The 16,941-nt window shown below is 36.3% G+C and overlaps 1 protein-coding gene across 6 annotated transcripts; it reads left to right on the forward strand.

The window, feature by feature from the left end:
- Positions 1 to 1,712: 1,712 nt before the first annotated feature.
- LOC120000948 (chaperone protein dnaJ 1, mitochondrial-like) lies at positions 1,713 to 12,381 on the forward strand. Of its 6 annotated transcripts, none has more exons than XM_038849126.1 (19): positions 1,713 to 1,939; positions 2,083 to 2,188; positions 2,293 to 2,382; positions 2,497 to 2,588; positions 4,347 to 4,430; positions 4,635 to 4,673; positions 4,887 to 5,021; positions 5,117 to 5,158; positions 5,258 to 5,345; positions 6,216 to 6,280; positions 6,458 to 6,520; positions 6,609 to 6,681; positions 7,153 to 7,244; positions 8,015 to 8,086; positions 8,833 to 8,889; positions 9,472 to 9,520; positions 9,602 to 9,671; positions 10,893 to 10,982; positions 11,949 to 12,381. In XM_038849126.1, exons 1-19 carry the CDS (start codon positions 1,913 to 1,915, stop codon positions 11,974 to 11,976), a joined length of 1,362 nt encoding a protein of 453 aa, XP_038705054.1. In that variant the 5' UTR covers positions 1,713 to 1,912; the 3' UTR covers positions 11,977 to 12,381. The 6 variants fall into 6 exon arrangements, with proteins under 6 accessions (XP_038705054.1, XP_038705053.1, XP_038705052.1 ...); XM_038849125.1 differs by having other exon boundaries at positions 1,715 to 1,939; positions 4,884 to 5,021; XM_038849124.1 differs by having other exon boundaries at positions 1,716 to 1,939; positions 11,985 to 12,381.
- Positions 12,382 to 16,941: the final 4,560 nt, after the last annotated feature.

Consider the following 16,941-nt stretch of genomic DNA (forward strand, 5'->3'; position numbering starts at 1 on the left):
ATCATCGCTCCTATTCGCTTAGTTCTTCGAATTTATGGTTAGCTACTTGTTTTTTTTTTCCTTAAGACTCTTTGATTATTCGTGTTATATGTACAGATATCGAATCGAAGTGTTTTCTTTCACTCTTGAGAATCATAGTCTTTCTTCGTTTTTTTGAATGCGCGAATCAGTTAAAATTCTTCCAATATGATGAATTTTTTTCCTGTTGGAAGAGGAGATTAAGTTATTGCTTGAATATGCCGTTGGGTCTGCTAATGGGGATTGGAAGGGCATTTCGGCGGAAGCGGACTTCGTCGCTGGACATCCTCTCGTCAAAGCGTGCCCCTCGTAATTACTATAATATATATATATCATCAAAGACATCTCCTACTATATCCCACATCTTCGTATATCCTTGCATGTGTTACGGATTTTTTCTTGATAAAAGACGAATATTATTGTGAACATAGACCAGATCGTCAACAAGTTTAGGCGCCAACTTGTTACTCCTAATAGAATAAATGAACGAATACTACTCCAATTGTGCTTACAACAAGACAAGGAAGAAGGCTGCCCAAGCAACTTTAAGTCCAAAGATTGAAGCATAAGAGAGGAAACACCATCAACCGTTCACCAAATTTTTTTTATACCTTTTATAAAATATTTATGTTCACACTTTATAGAAAGTAGTTGACAATTTTAAGCAAAAGAAGTGTCGAACACGCATGCACTGCATGTCCGACAATATTTTTTATTTTAAAAAATAAATATATTGCATGGCACGTGTCTGTGTCCCGCAAGTTTCTGACACTTGCATTGGCTATCAATATGCGTGTCCGTGCTTCCCAGATCATAATATATTTGACCCACCACCCCCTTTTTCCAAAAGGTTCTCCAATTCTTCAAAGTGAAAACATATATATATATGAAAACATATATATATATATATCTTGTGTGTATATATATGTATTTATGTGTTTGTATATATGTCTAATGCATACTGTATGTATATGTATATGTGTATATATAAAAAAATAGTAATAGTTAAGCCCGACTCGACTCATTTGGACTCGGACCGGGCTTGGGCTTCCATTTTCGACTCAAGCCCGGCCCAAATGATAAACCCGGGCATGGGCATTATATTTTCGGATCGGTCAGGCCTGATCCGATGTTGACCCCTAAGAGTGTGTTTGGATTGAGGGATTTGGGGGGAAGGGAAGAGAAGGGAGGGGAGGGGGAGAGAAGGGAAGGGAGGGGAAGGGGGATTATTTTTCCCTCTCCCATGTTTGGATTGATAAAAAAAAGGAAGGAAGGAAAATTTGTTTAATTTACTAATTTATCCTTATTTTTATGTTAAAATATTATGTACAAGGGTAAAATAGATATTTAACTTACAAATGACTTAATTAGTAATTCCTTCCCTCCAAATGACTCCATTTTGGAGAGAAAAAATTTTAACAAAAATTTAATGAAATCTTCCTTCCAAATCCCCTCAAATCCCTCCCCTTAATTTTTAATAAACTATCCAAACAAGGGAATTGGAAGGAAACTCTATTTCCCTTCCTTTCCCTTCCCTCCAAATCCCTCAATCCCAACACACTCTAAATGTGCGAGTGGCTTTGGCCGTTTTAGTAACGTGTTAAGATAAAAAAAGAAAAAAAAAAGAAAAAGAAGAAAATCTTTTTAAAAAATCAACAATATAATACTGCCCCCCAAACGGGACGTCCGGCTCGTTTGACACCTCTAGAGGCTAGAGCCGTTGAGCAAAACCCTAAACCTTCTCAATTATTCGGTGGGCACCAAAGATTCGAGCGGTGCAGTATTATTTCTTTCTTGGTGGATACGAATTCATATATTTTGCTTCTCCATTATGCGAAGTTAACGAATAGTTTAATATTTCAATTCTGTTCCGGCTTCTTCCTCTTAATTTATAATGAGAAGATTCAGCTGGCTAGGCCTGGTGAGCGATGATTCGACTGTTGAATCTTTCTGTTAGTTCTCTGCAGAAATTCTTTTGAACTGATCGGCAGACTATTGAATTTCGTTCCGATTGGCTAAACAAAATTTATTGGATGATTCATGTGGGCAATTTGTTAAATGCAGCGCCGGCGGTGTTTGATAGCATATATGGCCGTGGAGTCCGGCAGTCACCAGGCTCATCCGCTTTGTAGGACTTTCCCGCCGCACCCTCGCATATTTCCGGAACGATGTACTATATTCGTTTTGAGTGCTAATATGCAGTTTTACTCGTTCTTGTGAAACCTCTGTTATGGATTCCTAACTTATTTTTTTTCCTCTAATTGTTTGGATAAGCTTTGCACAGGTGCAGTTTTCTTATTGGGAAACCTGATTATACTGAAATTACAGGATTGTTAGTGGGAAAGCGTTATATTCATGCAACAGGTTTTCGCACTCTTCCTCGTGCCAAGAAGCATATTGTTCATTTGAATCCTTTAAAACATTCTTGTCCTTCGTTAGTTTTTGTAACTGTGACTATGCTTGCATTCACTTCGGCAGGATCTTGTTGCTATCCAGCACGAGACTATTATGAAATTCTTGGTGTTTCTAAGAATGCCACCAGAGATGAGATCAAAAAGGCTTTTTATGTGGTTAGTATAATACTGGCATTTTGTAGTTTCCTCTTCTGATGTTGGGCATTTTTCTTTCCAATTCCAAGTTTTGCCTATATGTGAATCTACAACACTAATTTTTTGCTGTAATTGTTCAAAAAGTATGCATAGTGTGTAGCATACTGCATACCTCTAACACTCTTTACCCTTATCATGAGATTGTTAAAAGCCATGTGCTTTGTTTGAAGTGATAACATGTTGTTTTTACAAAGCCATAATTCTGCTTTGATAATGTGAGAGCTGAATATAGTAAAGCGAGCTGTAGGAACCTAGTAAGTGATTGGTGGAAACTGCATATCAGCATAGAAGAACTTGTAAGTTGTAACTGTAATGATACTGTAAACATGTCCATTCTGTTTGATTCCAGTAATTGAGGTTGGCTGCACGTAAACGTGAACATGGGCTGGGTCTATCTTCAAGATGATTCTGAATGGTAGCTCTGAAGGAGGTCTGGTCCTATTTTTGATGCCCTGTCCTGAACATATTTAAGAGTAGTTTTTGAACAATTGGAGAACCTTTTGGAAAAAGGGGGTGGTGGGTCAAATATATTATGATCTGGGAAGCACAGACACGCATATTGATAGCCAATGCAAGAGTCGGAAACTTGCGGGACACGGACACGTGCCATGCAATATATTTATTTTTTTAATTAAAAAATATTGCCGGACATGCAGTGCATGCTTGTTCGACACTTCTTTTGCTTAAAGTCGTCAACTACTTTCTATAAAGTGAAAACATAAATATTTTATAAAAGGTATAAACAAATTTTGGTGGGCGGTTGATGGTGTTTCCTCTCCTATGCTTCAATCTTTGGTCTTAAAGTTGCTTGGGCAGCCATCTTCCTTGTCTTCTTGTGAGCACAATTGGAGTAGTATTCGTTCATTTATTCTATTAGTAGTAACAAGTTGGCGCCTAAACTTGTTGAGGATCTGGTCTATGTTCACAATAATCTTCGTCTTTTATCAAGAAAAAATCCGTAACACATGCAAGGATACACGAAGATGTGGGATATAGGAGGAGATGCCTTTGATGATATGATGGATGAATTTAGAGTTCTCCAAGTTGCCGATTTGTCACTTGATGAACCAGAGATTGAAGCAGTTATATTTGATGGTGGAAGGATGGAGAATGTCGAAGAAAATCCAATTGAAGATTTAGATGCATGAAATTATTTTTGATTGTTATGATATTATAGTATTTTGATTTGTAGTTGGAAATTTATATGAATTAAATTTAAATATATTTATTTGCCGCATCCTTGACGTGTCACATCCTTAGAATTTTGAGAATTGCCGTGTCGGTATATCTGTGCAGTGTTGTTTCCGTGCTTCCCAGATTATGCTTTTTATCAGGAATGGTACAAAATTACTTTTTGAGAAAGACGTTAGAGGCATAATTCTTGGTCTATAGTTTTATCCCAAAACAAAGCAACTAAGGAAGCTGTGGTGGGCATTGTCTTGAAATTAACAATGGAGAATCATTTGGACTTTGCATTTAGTTAGGGAAGCTATGGATTGGGAGTTAGACGTGTATATTCATTGCTGAAGAAAAGTAGTTTTTTTGTCCTCGGTGTGGATGTTCGAATTAGCAGCATTAGTGGTCTCCTTTCTATCCACCTTGGAGAATTGTGTATGCTTTTATTTGGATTGATAAACTCTTCTTGCATATCATATGATACCTGTAACAACTATGTCACTATTCTCATTTGAAATTGCTGAGTTCCCATTTATTATGCAGCTTGCCAAGAAGTACCATCCAGATTCAAACAAGAACAATCCTTCTGCAAAGAGGAAATTTCAGGAGATAAGAGATGCTTATGAGGTTTGGGCCTGGGCTGGGATTCCCTGTGGCTTTCTCATGATTTTCATTTTGTGTTCTCCCTTTGCCCACTATTTTCCATGTTGGTTTTGAATTTTGCCTTTCCCAATGATAAATGGAAGATGCAATTGTCATATTGTTAATATTGTCTTACTTTCCATATATATTGAATAGTTTTCTTGTTCCTTCTGCTTTGGTAACTTACAGACTTTGCAAGATCCTGAGAAGAGAAACCAGTATGACATGGTAACTACTTGCTTGACATTTCATTCCTGATTTTGTTTGTATCTGTGTTTGCTTTTCAATAGATATCATTTGGGGTCCAAGGATTTGTTGGTACTGCTCTTTTTTTCTCCTAAATATTAGATGTTGATGCAGTTTAAAGCCTGCAGTCCCACTAAAGGTTTTATGAACTAACCGACACTATTCTCTCTATCTTTCTGTTCTATCAAGTAGCAGAGTAGGGGATCTGGGAGTAGAGGGTATCATCCGGATGAAGCAGAGGAGTTTCGATATCATCATGGTGATGCGGATGGATTTAAAAATGCTCACCAGACTCATTTTTCTCATTCATTCCGCAAAATATTTTCTGAAGTACATTCTAGCATCTTGTTATTCCTTCAAGCTGGTGTGGTCTGTTTACTTGTATTGTTTAATGCTGAAATTAACAGATATATTTTTTTTCACAGATATTTGAAGATCAAACCGATCATTTTGCATCTGATATTCAGGTCCACTCTAAGTGTATATACAAGTGTGGATGTTTGTCCCGAGTTTAAATACATACAAGCTAAAGTGTATGGATTGTATTCTGATGGGGGCTTTTTTAGGTGGATCTTGTGCTCTCCTTTTCGGAAGCTGCTAATGGGTGCACCAAGCATCTGTCTTTTGATGCATATGTTCCCTGCGATTCTTGCCGTAAGTAAAACAAGCATTATAATGAAATTAATTTTATTTGGAAATCTTGATGCTTTGATTGTGATATATAGAACTCTTTTTTCAATTCGTCATATCAAATTTGTTAAGGTACTTGGTTTTGTGTTGTTATACCGGCTGTATTTGATTCTCTTACAAATTGAAACGCAAGATAGCATTTCTGGGTGGATCCAATTTTTTTGGGACTTGTATTGTCTGATGCATGTAAACAAAGAAATTCCACTCGCTGATAAGTCGTTAGACAAATGAAGCTGGACAGATAAATTGATAGTCATAGGATTACTATTTACTTGGCTTTCTCTCTCCTTAAGCAGTCCCTTAGAAAATGTCATGAGTAATGAGAGAGACAATTTACCTAGATTATGTCATAACCAAAATGCCAGAGTCCTCGGTATATACTTAGGGGTGATAAACATCACTTTTTATTCTTGATAAAATCATGAATCAGCGTAAGTGCCTAACTCTTTATTGAGAGAATTCTAAATCGCTCCTTCAATTTTCTTGGGCTGTGGGATATCTGAAGTGTCGTATTGTTTAAATTAGCATAATAGAAGTATCAGTGCTTTAATATTTTTCATTTTGTCTATTATGCTCCTTTTTAGCTCTGGGGGATTATTGCAGTTTGGCGATGGAGAATCCACATTGTGATTCCAACTAATTTTTATGGATTCATCATTCATCTAGCTGTTCCAAAATTGTTTTGGATTATAGCTTTGATGATGGTGATGATGATTATGTTATGTACTTCTTGACTATTCCGCCCCATTCTCTGAACTATTCCACCCTGTCCTTCCGAACTATTCCACACCCATCATAAATGACTAAGTTCCTTTGCCCCTTCTTATGGTGCAGATGGGAGTGGTTATCCACTTGATGCTAAGACGACAGTTTGTCCAATTTGCAGAGGCATCGGTACAGTAAGTGCTGCTAACATGGTGACGAGTACTAGATTACTTCTTTTGAGAAAACTCACTTTCATGGGGATATTTTTTTTTCCTCTTATTATCTTAGGCGTTTCACAACTTATTTGACTCAATATTTTTCACTATCTATTTGACTCAATATTCATTTTTTTTTATTGAATCCTCCCTCAGGTAACAATTCCTCCCTTTACGACAACATGCAGCACATGTAAAGGGTCTGGTCAGATTGTTAAGGTCAAATGCCAATTCAAGCGATGACTCCATTGAGTGCCACATCTAACTTTGTGGCTAAGGTCAGTGATGTTTTATCCATCCATTGCAGGACCGTTGTATGTCATGCAGAGGATATGGTGCAGTTGAAGGCGTGAAGGAAGTTAAAGTTACCATACCAACAGGTTGGTTTTGGATGCTTTTATTATGAATAAACCAAAAATTTTACATCAGGAGGCAAGAAATAGGATCAAATCCTTCCTTTTCATGTATATGTATGTCTTATTTTTTCCTATAGGCACTTTTTCCGGTATTGAGCAGTGCTACTTTTCTCGACTGTATGATATCAACTGCATAATATGTTTTGCTATGCATCCGAATTCATGATTATTAAATCTTCCGTACGACAATAAAGCATTTGGCAGCTTCTTAGAATTTGGAACTATGTAACTCTGGGAGGTTTGAAGGTCAAACTTCAAAGCCTAAATGACATATAAGGGGCTACACTGGGTGAATAAAAAAGAAACACAATGGATAATTCAAAATAAATTGATCTATATTATGGAGTTGTCTATTTAATTTATTTGTTATTTTTATTAATGAAGTTTGTATGTCCCTCTCTCTCTCTCTTCCCCCCTATTGGGAAAATTGACCAGGTATGGACACTGGAGATACCATCCGTGTACCTGGTGCTGGGAATTTTGGAGGACCACGAAGTCACTCTGGCAGTTTGTACATTAAACTTAAGGCAACCACTATCTATCTCTCTAAACATTTTAGTGTCACAGTACCTTCATTTTCTGTTCACCTTTTTTTCTTATTAAATTATGGATTAACAAAAGAACATGAATGCATTCGCGAAGAAAAGCATACGTCTCATTCGGTTTTCCTCTGTCCATCTCACTTGCTTGCTGTCTTCTTTCTTTCTCTCTCTCTTTTTTTTTTTTTTTTTGTAGAGAAGAGTTTGGTTGGTAAATAGAATTCTACCCTTCTAGACAAGCCATTTCAATGATTTTAACAGCTGATAATTTCTATGTTTTCTGTTATTACAAAGTCATAAACACATGGATATATGTTGCATTCCCTTTGCGTCATTCAATACCTTCCTTTTGTATTGGGGAAAAAAATCTAATTCATTTAGTGAGTTGGTTGTTTACTACAGTTTGTTGAATATGAGAGCGGCATTCAGAACAACAGGGGAAAAAAATTAGTTCATTATGATGCAGAGAACAAAGTTATTTTATTTGTTAAGCTAATCTTTTCTAATGTGCTATCTCTAAATCGTTAGAAGGTCTGTGTAATGGATTAGTTATCTGGATAAACTTTCTGGGTGTATGGAGATTAGAAAATACGCTATACTGAACTTGTTTATTACGAGGTTTCAGAAGCTTAATTCCTCTCTGATTCTCTCTCTCTCTCTCTCTCTCTGTATTTGAACTGCAATTTATCTCAGATTCTCTCTCGTTTTTGTTTGAACTGCAATTTCTCTCAGATCTGTCCATGTTATTCATCATGTAGGTTGCTGATGATCCTGTGTTTTCTAGAGATGGTGCAGATGTTTACGTGGACTACAAGATAAGCCTTACACAAGTGAGAACTGAAACTTCATACAAATAGTTTATTGTGCTTGTCGGGTTTCTCTTTGATTACACATACTTTGGCTTCATGCAATCGCTTAGCCATTTTGCTTTTCTTTAAATTCTTGATTGTTCATTTTTTTCTGTAGCCATTTGCTAGATCCTTAGGTGCATTTTAGTTAGAATGGATGAGAAAAACTAGTAAGTTTGCGATAAAGGCACTTTAAAACAACACACCCTGTTGATTTTGTGTGAGGTTGGAGTTAAAATATGGAAAGTTTTTGTGATATTTTACTGGAAAATTACTTAGCATTTATAATTGCTGAGTTGTTGCCTTTATTCATCAATTTTAGCAAATTTTCACAGGAAAAAAGAGAGCAAATTTGTTGGAAGTTGACTTGTGCAAAGTTATTCATTTTTTACAATCAAACTTTTGCTACTCAGAAGGAAAATACTTTTCTTCTGCTTTATGCCTGTTTTTTCTTAGGTTGCAAACTTGTGAGGCTTGTGGATTCAAAGGCTATTGCTATCAATGAAATGACATATTTTTCCATAAAAAGGATGAAATATTTATGCTTAATACATGTTTAGCAATTTGTTAGTGTGTATTATGTATGGTACTCATAGGTTTTAATTCACAAAATACATTGGGATTTTTTTTTTTAATATTAATCGTAGTTTTAGAAAGTGTATCTATCACGCCTTATTAAATTGATGTTTGAATTATTCATTCGTAAAAATGTTTGGATTTTCATGCAGGCTATGCTTGGTGGAAAGGTTGAGGTGCCAACTTTGTCAGGGAAGACGCAAGTAAAAGTATAAATTTTATCTTTATTTTCTAATTTTGTTTTTTTTTTCTTTGGTTAAAGAAAACGGTTTCAACGTTATCAACCATATAGTAAATGGAGTTATAATTTGATAACTTTTGTATTGCACTTGACTCAATACATCTCAGCTGATACAAATTTTTTAGTATTAAGCTAAAGCATAAGCAAATGTTGACCTTGGTTAAAATTATCGGGCACTAAAGTATGGTTAAGTATTGAATTTAACTGAAAGCAACATAAGGTGGAATTGGTTGTGGTAGTGAAACGAAAAAAGTTGGAATTTTATACACTGATCACTAAGTAAACCCTTCTCCCTTTCTGCCCTAAAAGAAACCCTTTCGTTGTGAAATCTCTTTCTATTGATTATTTTGATGTATAGAAATTGAGATTCATTAATTATAAATGGAATGCTATATTGCCATTTTGCGCCATCATGTTTGGTCTAATTGCCATCATGCGCCATCATGTTTGGTCTAATTGCCATTATGCGCCATCATGTTTGGCATTCCTCTTATGCCCCCAACCTGTTCTAACATTAATTTCCCTTGTTTTGCGACTATGGCTCGCTTAGATACCAAAGGGGGTTCAGCATGGCCAACTTCTGGTACTACGAGGAAAAGGTATAGCAGATGTCTTTTATTTTTCCACTACGCTTTCAATTGCCCTCAATATGTTCCGCACTCAAAATGAAGCTTCCACAGGACTTCCAAAGCACGGTTTTCTTGTGGATCATGGAGATCAATTTGTGCGCTTTCGTATTAATTTTCCGACGTAAGCTTTCTATGTGCTCTGAATTGTGTGATCTTTCTGTTGGTGGTTTTATATATTTCATTGATGCAAATTTTTTCCTGATATATTTATAATTAACCATGTTAGTTGTGCATAATTTTTCTTTTGGATTGTTTCTTGTATTTTCTGGTGCAATTATTTTTGGAGTGACGTCTGGAACCTCTGTTTTATCAATATATATAATTACTAAAACAGAATCCCAGAATAATATGGCGTTCTGTAACTGAACTTCAGATTCTTCGTTTCGAGTAGGCACGCATATGATGTTTTTAGGCCTTAACATTGGTTTCCTTGTGCACCAGTATTTGCCACTTTACACTTTAGACAGCTGCTAAAAGTTTGGTTCAAATGTTCAATGTACCAGCTTTGCAAAAGAATTTTATGGAAGCAAAACATGGGGGCAGTGCCTGAATGCCGATGGCAAGAACTTATGTCCCTCTATGGGCACGAGTTTCTAGGAATCAAATAGAATATTTTTAGATGTTTGGATGGTTTTCTGAAATCTTGTTTGTGTTAAAGTTGAGTTTTTGTGATGTGTATAAGGCTATAAGCACAATTTATTTATTTCCTGACTCGGTTACATGTCTAATTGTTTGCTTATCCAGATGACCTTGAACTTTGTAAATTATAACATGAATAGATGGTCGTGGCATTACTAATAATTTATACTGAGTTTGGAGAATTCTATGCATGAAACGAAGAATCATTGCCATATTTATGCCATCAGCTATATGAATCCTTACTTTACTAATTGAGTTTCCGCGTTGATTCCTTGATCCATTCTATCCAGTTAAAAACTAAACTCTCATTCCAATCCATTCACGTCGATATCCTTCTTTCTTAGAAACATCTGTGCCTTCTCTGCTTCCCACTGCACTTCTTAACATAAAACAATCCAACCTAAAGTGTGTGTGTGTGTGTCTTCTTTGCTTAGGTGGGAAGAAAGGTGTGGATGTTGATAGGTTGAGCTATTGAGCTTTCTTGCAATATTGGCTTTAAATTTCCCAGAAAGGAGAGCTAGAACATCTCTTACATTATGGATTAGTTATCAAATGTTCTTTATCCCCTGCCTCTTCAATTATGTAGATTTGGTTTCTATTGTGATCACTTTTTGAATTCAATTGTTTTCCCCTTTTTTATTTGTTATTGTTTTGCAAAGAAATAAAATCTCATTATAATCAATTAATTTATTTACTTTTATAGTGAAGTGAATGCACGTCAACGTGCTATATTAGAAGAATTTGCAAAGGAGGAAATGAATGACGAAAACAGTAGCTCTGCTGAAGGAAATTGGTAAGTGTTTTATATGTATTGCATGTGCTATCCGATCCATCTACTTCCTGCAGTCTTGCATGCCATGTAGCAACATTGTTCACTACAAAGTGTAGTCTCAAAGCTACTGTTGGCATGACCACCTAAGAATTTTTTTGCATGGCTTAATGAAACATAAGAATTTACTCCTAATTGGTAATTTGGTACATTCTATACGAGAGAGAAAAGTTAGTATGGATTGTCATCTGTTTTCATTTGAAGAAAGGAGACAACATTCCTAATTTTGGTTGGGATTAAATTTAAAATATTGTGCAGAACTGACGTATAAATGCCGAAATAACCTAAGCATTCCTTTTAACAGTCAAAAAAGAAGATACACTCAGCATGCAATGATAATCCAGAAATACAGACCAAAGAAAGCTAATTTAAATGTCTAAAGCAAGGAAGGATGCTCATGTCGTGGTTGGTATGCCAAAGTACCTACTGTTGACAGGCATGCATTGGTTGTTTGAAATCAATGAGTACTTTAGAGGATGACCAACACATGCATTACTCTTTTTTGATGTGAAATTTACTGAAACTTTTGGTTTCCCTTTTCCTTACATTCAAAAAGAAACTCGAGTATCATGGGGCTGCTGCACCCTCTTGTGTCCCATAACTCATGAGCGAAGTATGTAGAGTGACTTATAGATGGATTTCGGTATTCTCCAAAAATCTACTAGATCTTTGAAGTAAGGTGTGTATGTTTTAATCCTCTATGCTTGCATTCAGCTGAACTGATGTGTGCTGTGCTAGCATTTCCCCTTCCTCCATTACCTACTAAAAAAGGAAAGTTTATCTCTGATCATGGGTTCAAATCTCCCCAACCCACAAACATTTTTAAAGGTTGTACTTTAGCTGGGATCAGTGTCATTATTAAAGTAGTGCATGTTAGATCTCCTAGAATCATTATTCTGATTGTAATGAAGACCATGAAATGGATAACAGGCTTTATCAGCAGCTATCTACTGGTTGAACTTACAGGTGGCAGGCCCTTCGTGAAAGTGTGACGCGTCCACAGTTGATGCTTGAACTATCGTTGTTAGTATTGATTTTGCTGTTCGTGCGCAAAGCCATGGGCTGACTGCTGCCTCAAGGTTATTGACGAGCCAATTATCGACCATATGCAGCCCATCCTTCGGGGGAACACCGTTTATGAAAGGTCTTAGTTTTCTGGAAAAAAATCGTTAGAAAACAGGATCAATCCCTTCCTCCACCCCTTTCTTTTCTCCTGAAAAAAGTTAACAAAGATTGATGCCATTGCTTATTTGTTGTATAGGAATAATAGGTGTCAAGTTATAGTAATGAAATCCATTCATTTGACTTGGTATTCTGTTTGTTTTCATGGAAATATTTCTCAACTTAAAATACAATTTCTAGATTTTTTTTTCCTGTTTCTGTTGGTTTATAATGTATATGAACATCAATATGGTGCTCTAAAGTGTATTCTGTTATCCCATTACTAAAGATGTGAGAATTGAGAAAGCCAATTGTGCTATGATTATACTCTCATCTTCGGAAAAATGCGAAGCCATTTGAAGCTGCTGTCAACAGTATGGTGGCATAAGGCTTGCCCCTGCACTTTTGGCTTCATCTTCCATGCCAGTGAAATTAATACTAGGCTAGGTACATTTTCCCCCAAGAGTGACGGTAGTGGAATGGAGAAGAAAGAATATAAAGATGGGAAAATGATACGGTACCTATTAGGGTCCTTCTGGACATCTAAGTCCAATAAAAAAACACATGGACATAAAGTTATCCATGAAATGATTATTTACATTTTTACCCTTAATCTATCAAGTTTTGTAAAATTATTCAGATATGTTTATGTTATTATTTCATGATAAACAAAATCCTTGTAATATTTCTTACTAGAGCAAATGACCTTAAAAAAATACCTGACCTATATTACATGGTACTGCATCACAATGTCAATACATTAACATGATATTGTAGGTAAATATTAGTCTAATATTAATTTTTGTGATAGTAACATAGAGATGTTACTATGTGAAACAGTAACATGGAAACAATAACATAAAAGTAAAAGTCTCCCATCCAGACGATTTCGACGACAGTTTGTTACATCACCATCGTTGTTAGACACCCCTCATTAAGACGCACAATGCCCAATCATATTCCATCCAAAACAGCCACTAAAAAGGGGAGACCTGAAGTTGGCCCGTTTTGCTCGCGTAAGGTTACTATCAGTAACATTGAAACACTAACATACGATCTCAGATCTATTGTAACATTGAAACAGTAACATAAGATCTTAGATCTGTACGATATTAAATATGAACTCAGATTATGATCTCATATCTCATATTAGATCTCAGATCTAACAAGATGAAGACGAACACTAATAAAAATAATAAGAAGAAAAAGAAAAAGAAGGATAATAAGAAAATGAAGAAAATGATTATGGAGGTGTGATGGTGGTGGAGGAGTGATAGTGTCGGTGGCGGTGGCGGTGGCGGTGGCGGTGGTGGAGATGGAGGCAAACGTGGCAATGGTGAAGATGGAGAGTAGGTGTCTTAGATCTAAGTATTTTTAGATCCATGCCTATTGAAGAAAAAGGTCAAATGTGGGATTATGTAATTATTAACTTTTAAAATAGATACTTATGTAGAAAATAGATACTTATACATGGCAAAATATTTTTTTCTTTGACCTAAGTATCCAACTTTCATAAAGTGGGCAGTAATATGTCATTTTTTATATAAAGATTATGTTTGGACCATTTTCATTGGGCTTGAATTTTTTTGGATATGAAAAATAAGCCCTAAAAAAATTCAGTTGTTTCTTCGAAGGTAAACTTTAGTCACACCCTTAAGTTTACTAAAGACACCACGACTTAGGTTGACTTTGCTTTGACCATGTGTTTTTTTAGGAACCAGCTCATAACACCCCATACCCAAAAGCTTTGGTTTGTCGATCTATGGCTCCTACCTGTGCGTCCAAGTTGAGTAGTCCCTCTCCGTGACGTATGGACCACCAAGAGGTACCGCAAGGCCTTGAATTACTACTCGTCCATCTTTCATGATCTGATCTCTTAGTTATGTCATCTTCACACTCCTTGCCTGTCTAATCATCGAAATCTTCTACCAGTACATGGAGGACCACCGCGTGCGAGTCAAACTCCTCGTGGTTGCTGCCAATAAGTTGTCCTCGGCGAATGCGTAGCATATCGAAGTTCCATTGCGGCGTTGCTTAGATCCAGTGTCCTCGGTGAATGCGTTGCAGATCAAAGTTTCGTTGCATGTGCTTGTGCTTAGAAGGCATTATTAGGCTTAATTATCTTTGTTTGGAATGTTTGGTTTTGTCGTTGTTCTTGTTGTAGAATTCACAGGTGTTGTTCCTCAGTGAGGTGTCAAATATGGATGACATGTACTTGTATATTCACTTATTCTTGGATGATTTTGATGTATAGGGTTGTTAATTGTAAATCTCTTATGTGTTTTGACAAGTTCAATTTGAACTGAGAGATTTGAGGGGTTCGCTTATCAAAAGGTATGTGTCTTTAGTAAACTTAAGGGTTTAGTGCATATAAGTCATTGAAAGATACCCCAATTTGTAATTAGGTCACTGAAAGAAAAAAATTTCAAATTGAGTTACTGAATATTCTGAATTTATGCAATTAGGTCACTCCAGTCAAATTCTGGTCAATCTTATGCTGGAAATTGCTGACATGTCATAAATTCGTCGGAATATAAAATAAAATTGCCATGTAAAATATAAAAAAATGATGTGGCTTTTTAAAAAATTAAAATAAAAAAGAAATGTGGCATATATCAACGCAAAAATGAAAATTAATGAAAATTAACCAATTCTTGCAAGCCCAGGTAATTGGGTTTGAATTTTCAGTACATAGATTGAAAAAGAAGAAAATGGTCACTGGAAATTGAGAAATCCACAACCAAGAATCCATTATCGAAGAGGGGCATTGCATCAACACCAACTTTGTTTGATTCGCTCCATCCGCCTTCTCTTAAAATCGACCAGATTTGTTGGATATACTCGTCCACCCACTTTGGAACTTTGGATCTCAGCCTATCGAAGAAACGCTCCGGTGATGATGAAGATGTGTTTCGCCTCCTTCGGTCTACCGCTGCTTCACTCCAGAACTCCACCCCATCTCGGTGTCTTTGCACCAGCAAGACTTGCATCAAGGCTTTTACGAGAAAATTTTGAAGACGTATAGGTCGATTTTTCACTGACGGATCTTTGCCTTTTCAGAGCTTGTTGGTCCGACTCTGAGCTCCTAAACATGGATTCAAGCTCGAAGAGGAATCCATAACCAGGAGACTCAGAGAGAAGGAGACCGATGGCAGCAACGAAATCTTCGCAAGTGCAACTTCAGGTGAAAGTCATAAATCGGAAGCTCCTTGATCTTCCAGTCTCTTGGTCGTTGTTGATCTGAACACCAAAACAACATAAATGACCAGATCCAGACGTTCAAATAATCATATCTAACAAGTTTGATTTCTTCTTCTTCTTTTTTATTAATTTTATTTTCTCCCTTTTTCATCTTTTAGTTCAATTTTTTAATTTTATATTCCACTATGACACTTAAATGACAGGTCAGCAATTCCCGGTGAACAGCTGATCGAATTGGATCAGAGTGGCCTAATTGCTTAAATTTAAAATATTGAGTAATCAAATTTGAAATTTTTTTCTTTCAGTGATCTAATTGTAAACGGAGGTATCTCTCAGTGACATATATGCATTAAACCCAAAAACTTGGAGGTGTGATTAACGTTTACATTCTTTGAGTCATTACTTGGGCCTAGTGAAAGCCCAGTTTAGTCCAACGGAAAGCAACTCCAGATGAAAGCCCAATAAAGTCAAACGTCGTCGTTTTAAAATGAAGACTGACCCTCTTTCTCCTCTCAGCCAAAATAGAACTCACGGCGGAATTTTCAGTTCTGATCCAGGTCAGGGAAGGCTAGGACGGCGCCTCGCATATGATGTTGTTTCAGGGTCGAGCAAACTCTGTCTTCAAAGCTGAAACATCTCAGAGAGTGAAGTCTGTGTTCATGGCTTCAATTCGCCTTCTCCATTGCCCAAAATCCCCTCACTTCTCCACTGAACAAAAGTTTTCACAAAAATCACCATTATCGTCTCTTTATAAACCTCCAAACACAAACTCGACCAACAACATCTCTCTTTCTAGGTCTCTATATACTCTCTCTCATTTTCAGACTCAGCGGCTCTCTCTAATCTCGATTCATATGTAAGCATATCCTTCCAATTGCTTCATGGGTTTATCTCAAATTCTTGTGACTTTCGTCTCACTTAGCTTTCTTGAGGTGATTTGACGATAAATGTAATTAGAGTTATTGCTGAACATTTTCTAACATATAAATCCATGTGACGAGAGTTTAATGTAACTGTTTGGCTCATTTGTATCTATCAATGCTGAAATTTTAGTTTTAGGAAACCTAATCAGCCTGAAAAGACAATGACGAAATTTATCTTCACACACTAACTAATGGTGGAGAGTTAGTTTTCTATTATTCTTGGTGGTTGTACTCTTATGGAGCTCTCTCTTTCTATTCTTATTTTTAATTTGGAGTCTCATGAATTTGGTTTGGGAATTTGAGGGTCGTGCTTTAAAAGTCCATTATGCAAAGCTGAAAAAGAAAAACCTCCTCCCCCATCTGTAACTAGGCCAGTGCCCAATGTTCAATCTGTTAGTGGAAAATCTGTCCTATGAAGCAAGTTCGCAACATCTTCAGGGAGTTCTTTACGGCAAGAGGGCAGAAATGCTACCAGAAGTGTTTAGGAATTTCCACCAGAAAATGCTTGTTTGGCAAAGTCATAGCATTAATGCTTTTTAGTAGTAGAAATATTTGTGAAAAAAGCTTTACCAAACTAGACCTATAATATAACCCTCACTAATTGACTTTCTCGAAACCCTACAAATAAAACCTATTTA

This window comes from Tripterygium wilfordii, chromosome 6 (assembly GCF_013401445.1).
Source record: "Tripterygium wilfordii isolate XIE 37 chromosome 6, ASM1340144v1, whole genome shotgun sequence".
NCBI lineage: Eukaryota > Viridiplantae > Streptophyta > Magnoliopsida > Celastrales > Celastraceae > Tripterygium > Tripterygium wilfordii.

Bases quoted from the DNA above. Each gene is read 5' to 3' on its own strand.
- LOC120000948 (XM_038849121.1), top strand. From the start codon at position 1,913: ATGAGAAGATTCAGCTGGCTAGGCCTG. The intron at 4,431-4,634 runs GTTTGGGCCTGG...GGTAACTTACAG, and splicing joins AGATAAGAGATGCTTATGAG to ACTTTGCAAGATCCTGAGAA. The intron at 9,672-10,892 runs GTAAGCTTTCTA...TTACTTTTATAG, and splicing joins TTTCGTATTAATTTTCCGAC to TGAAGTGAATGCACGTCAAC.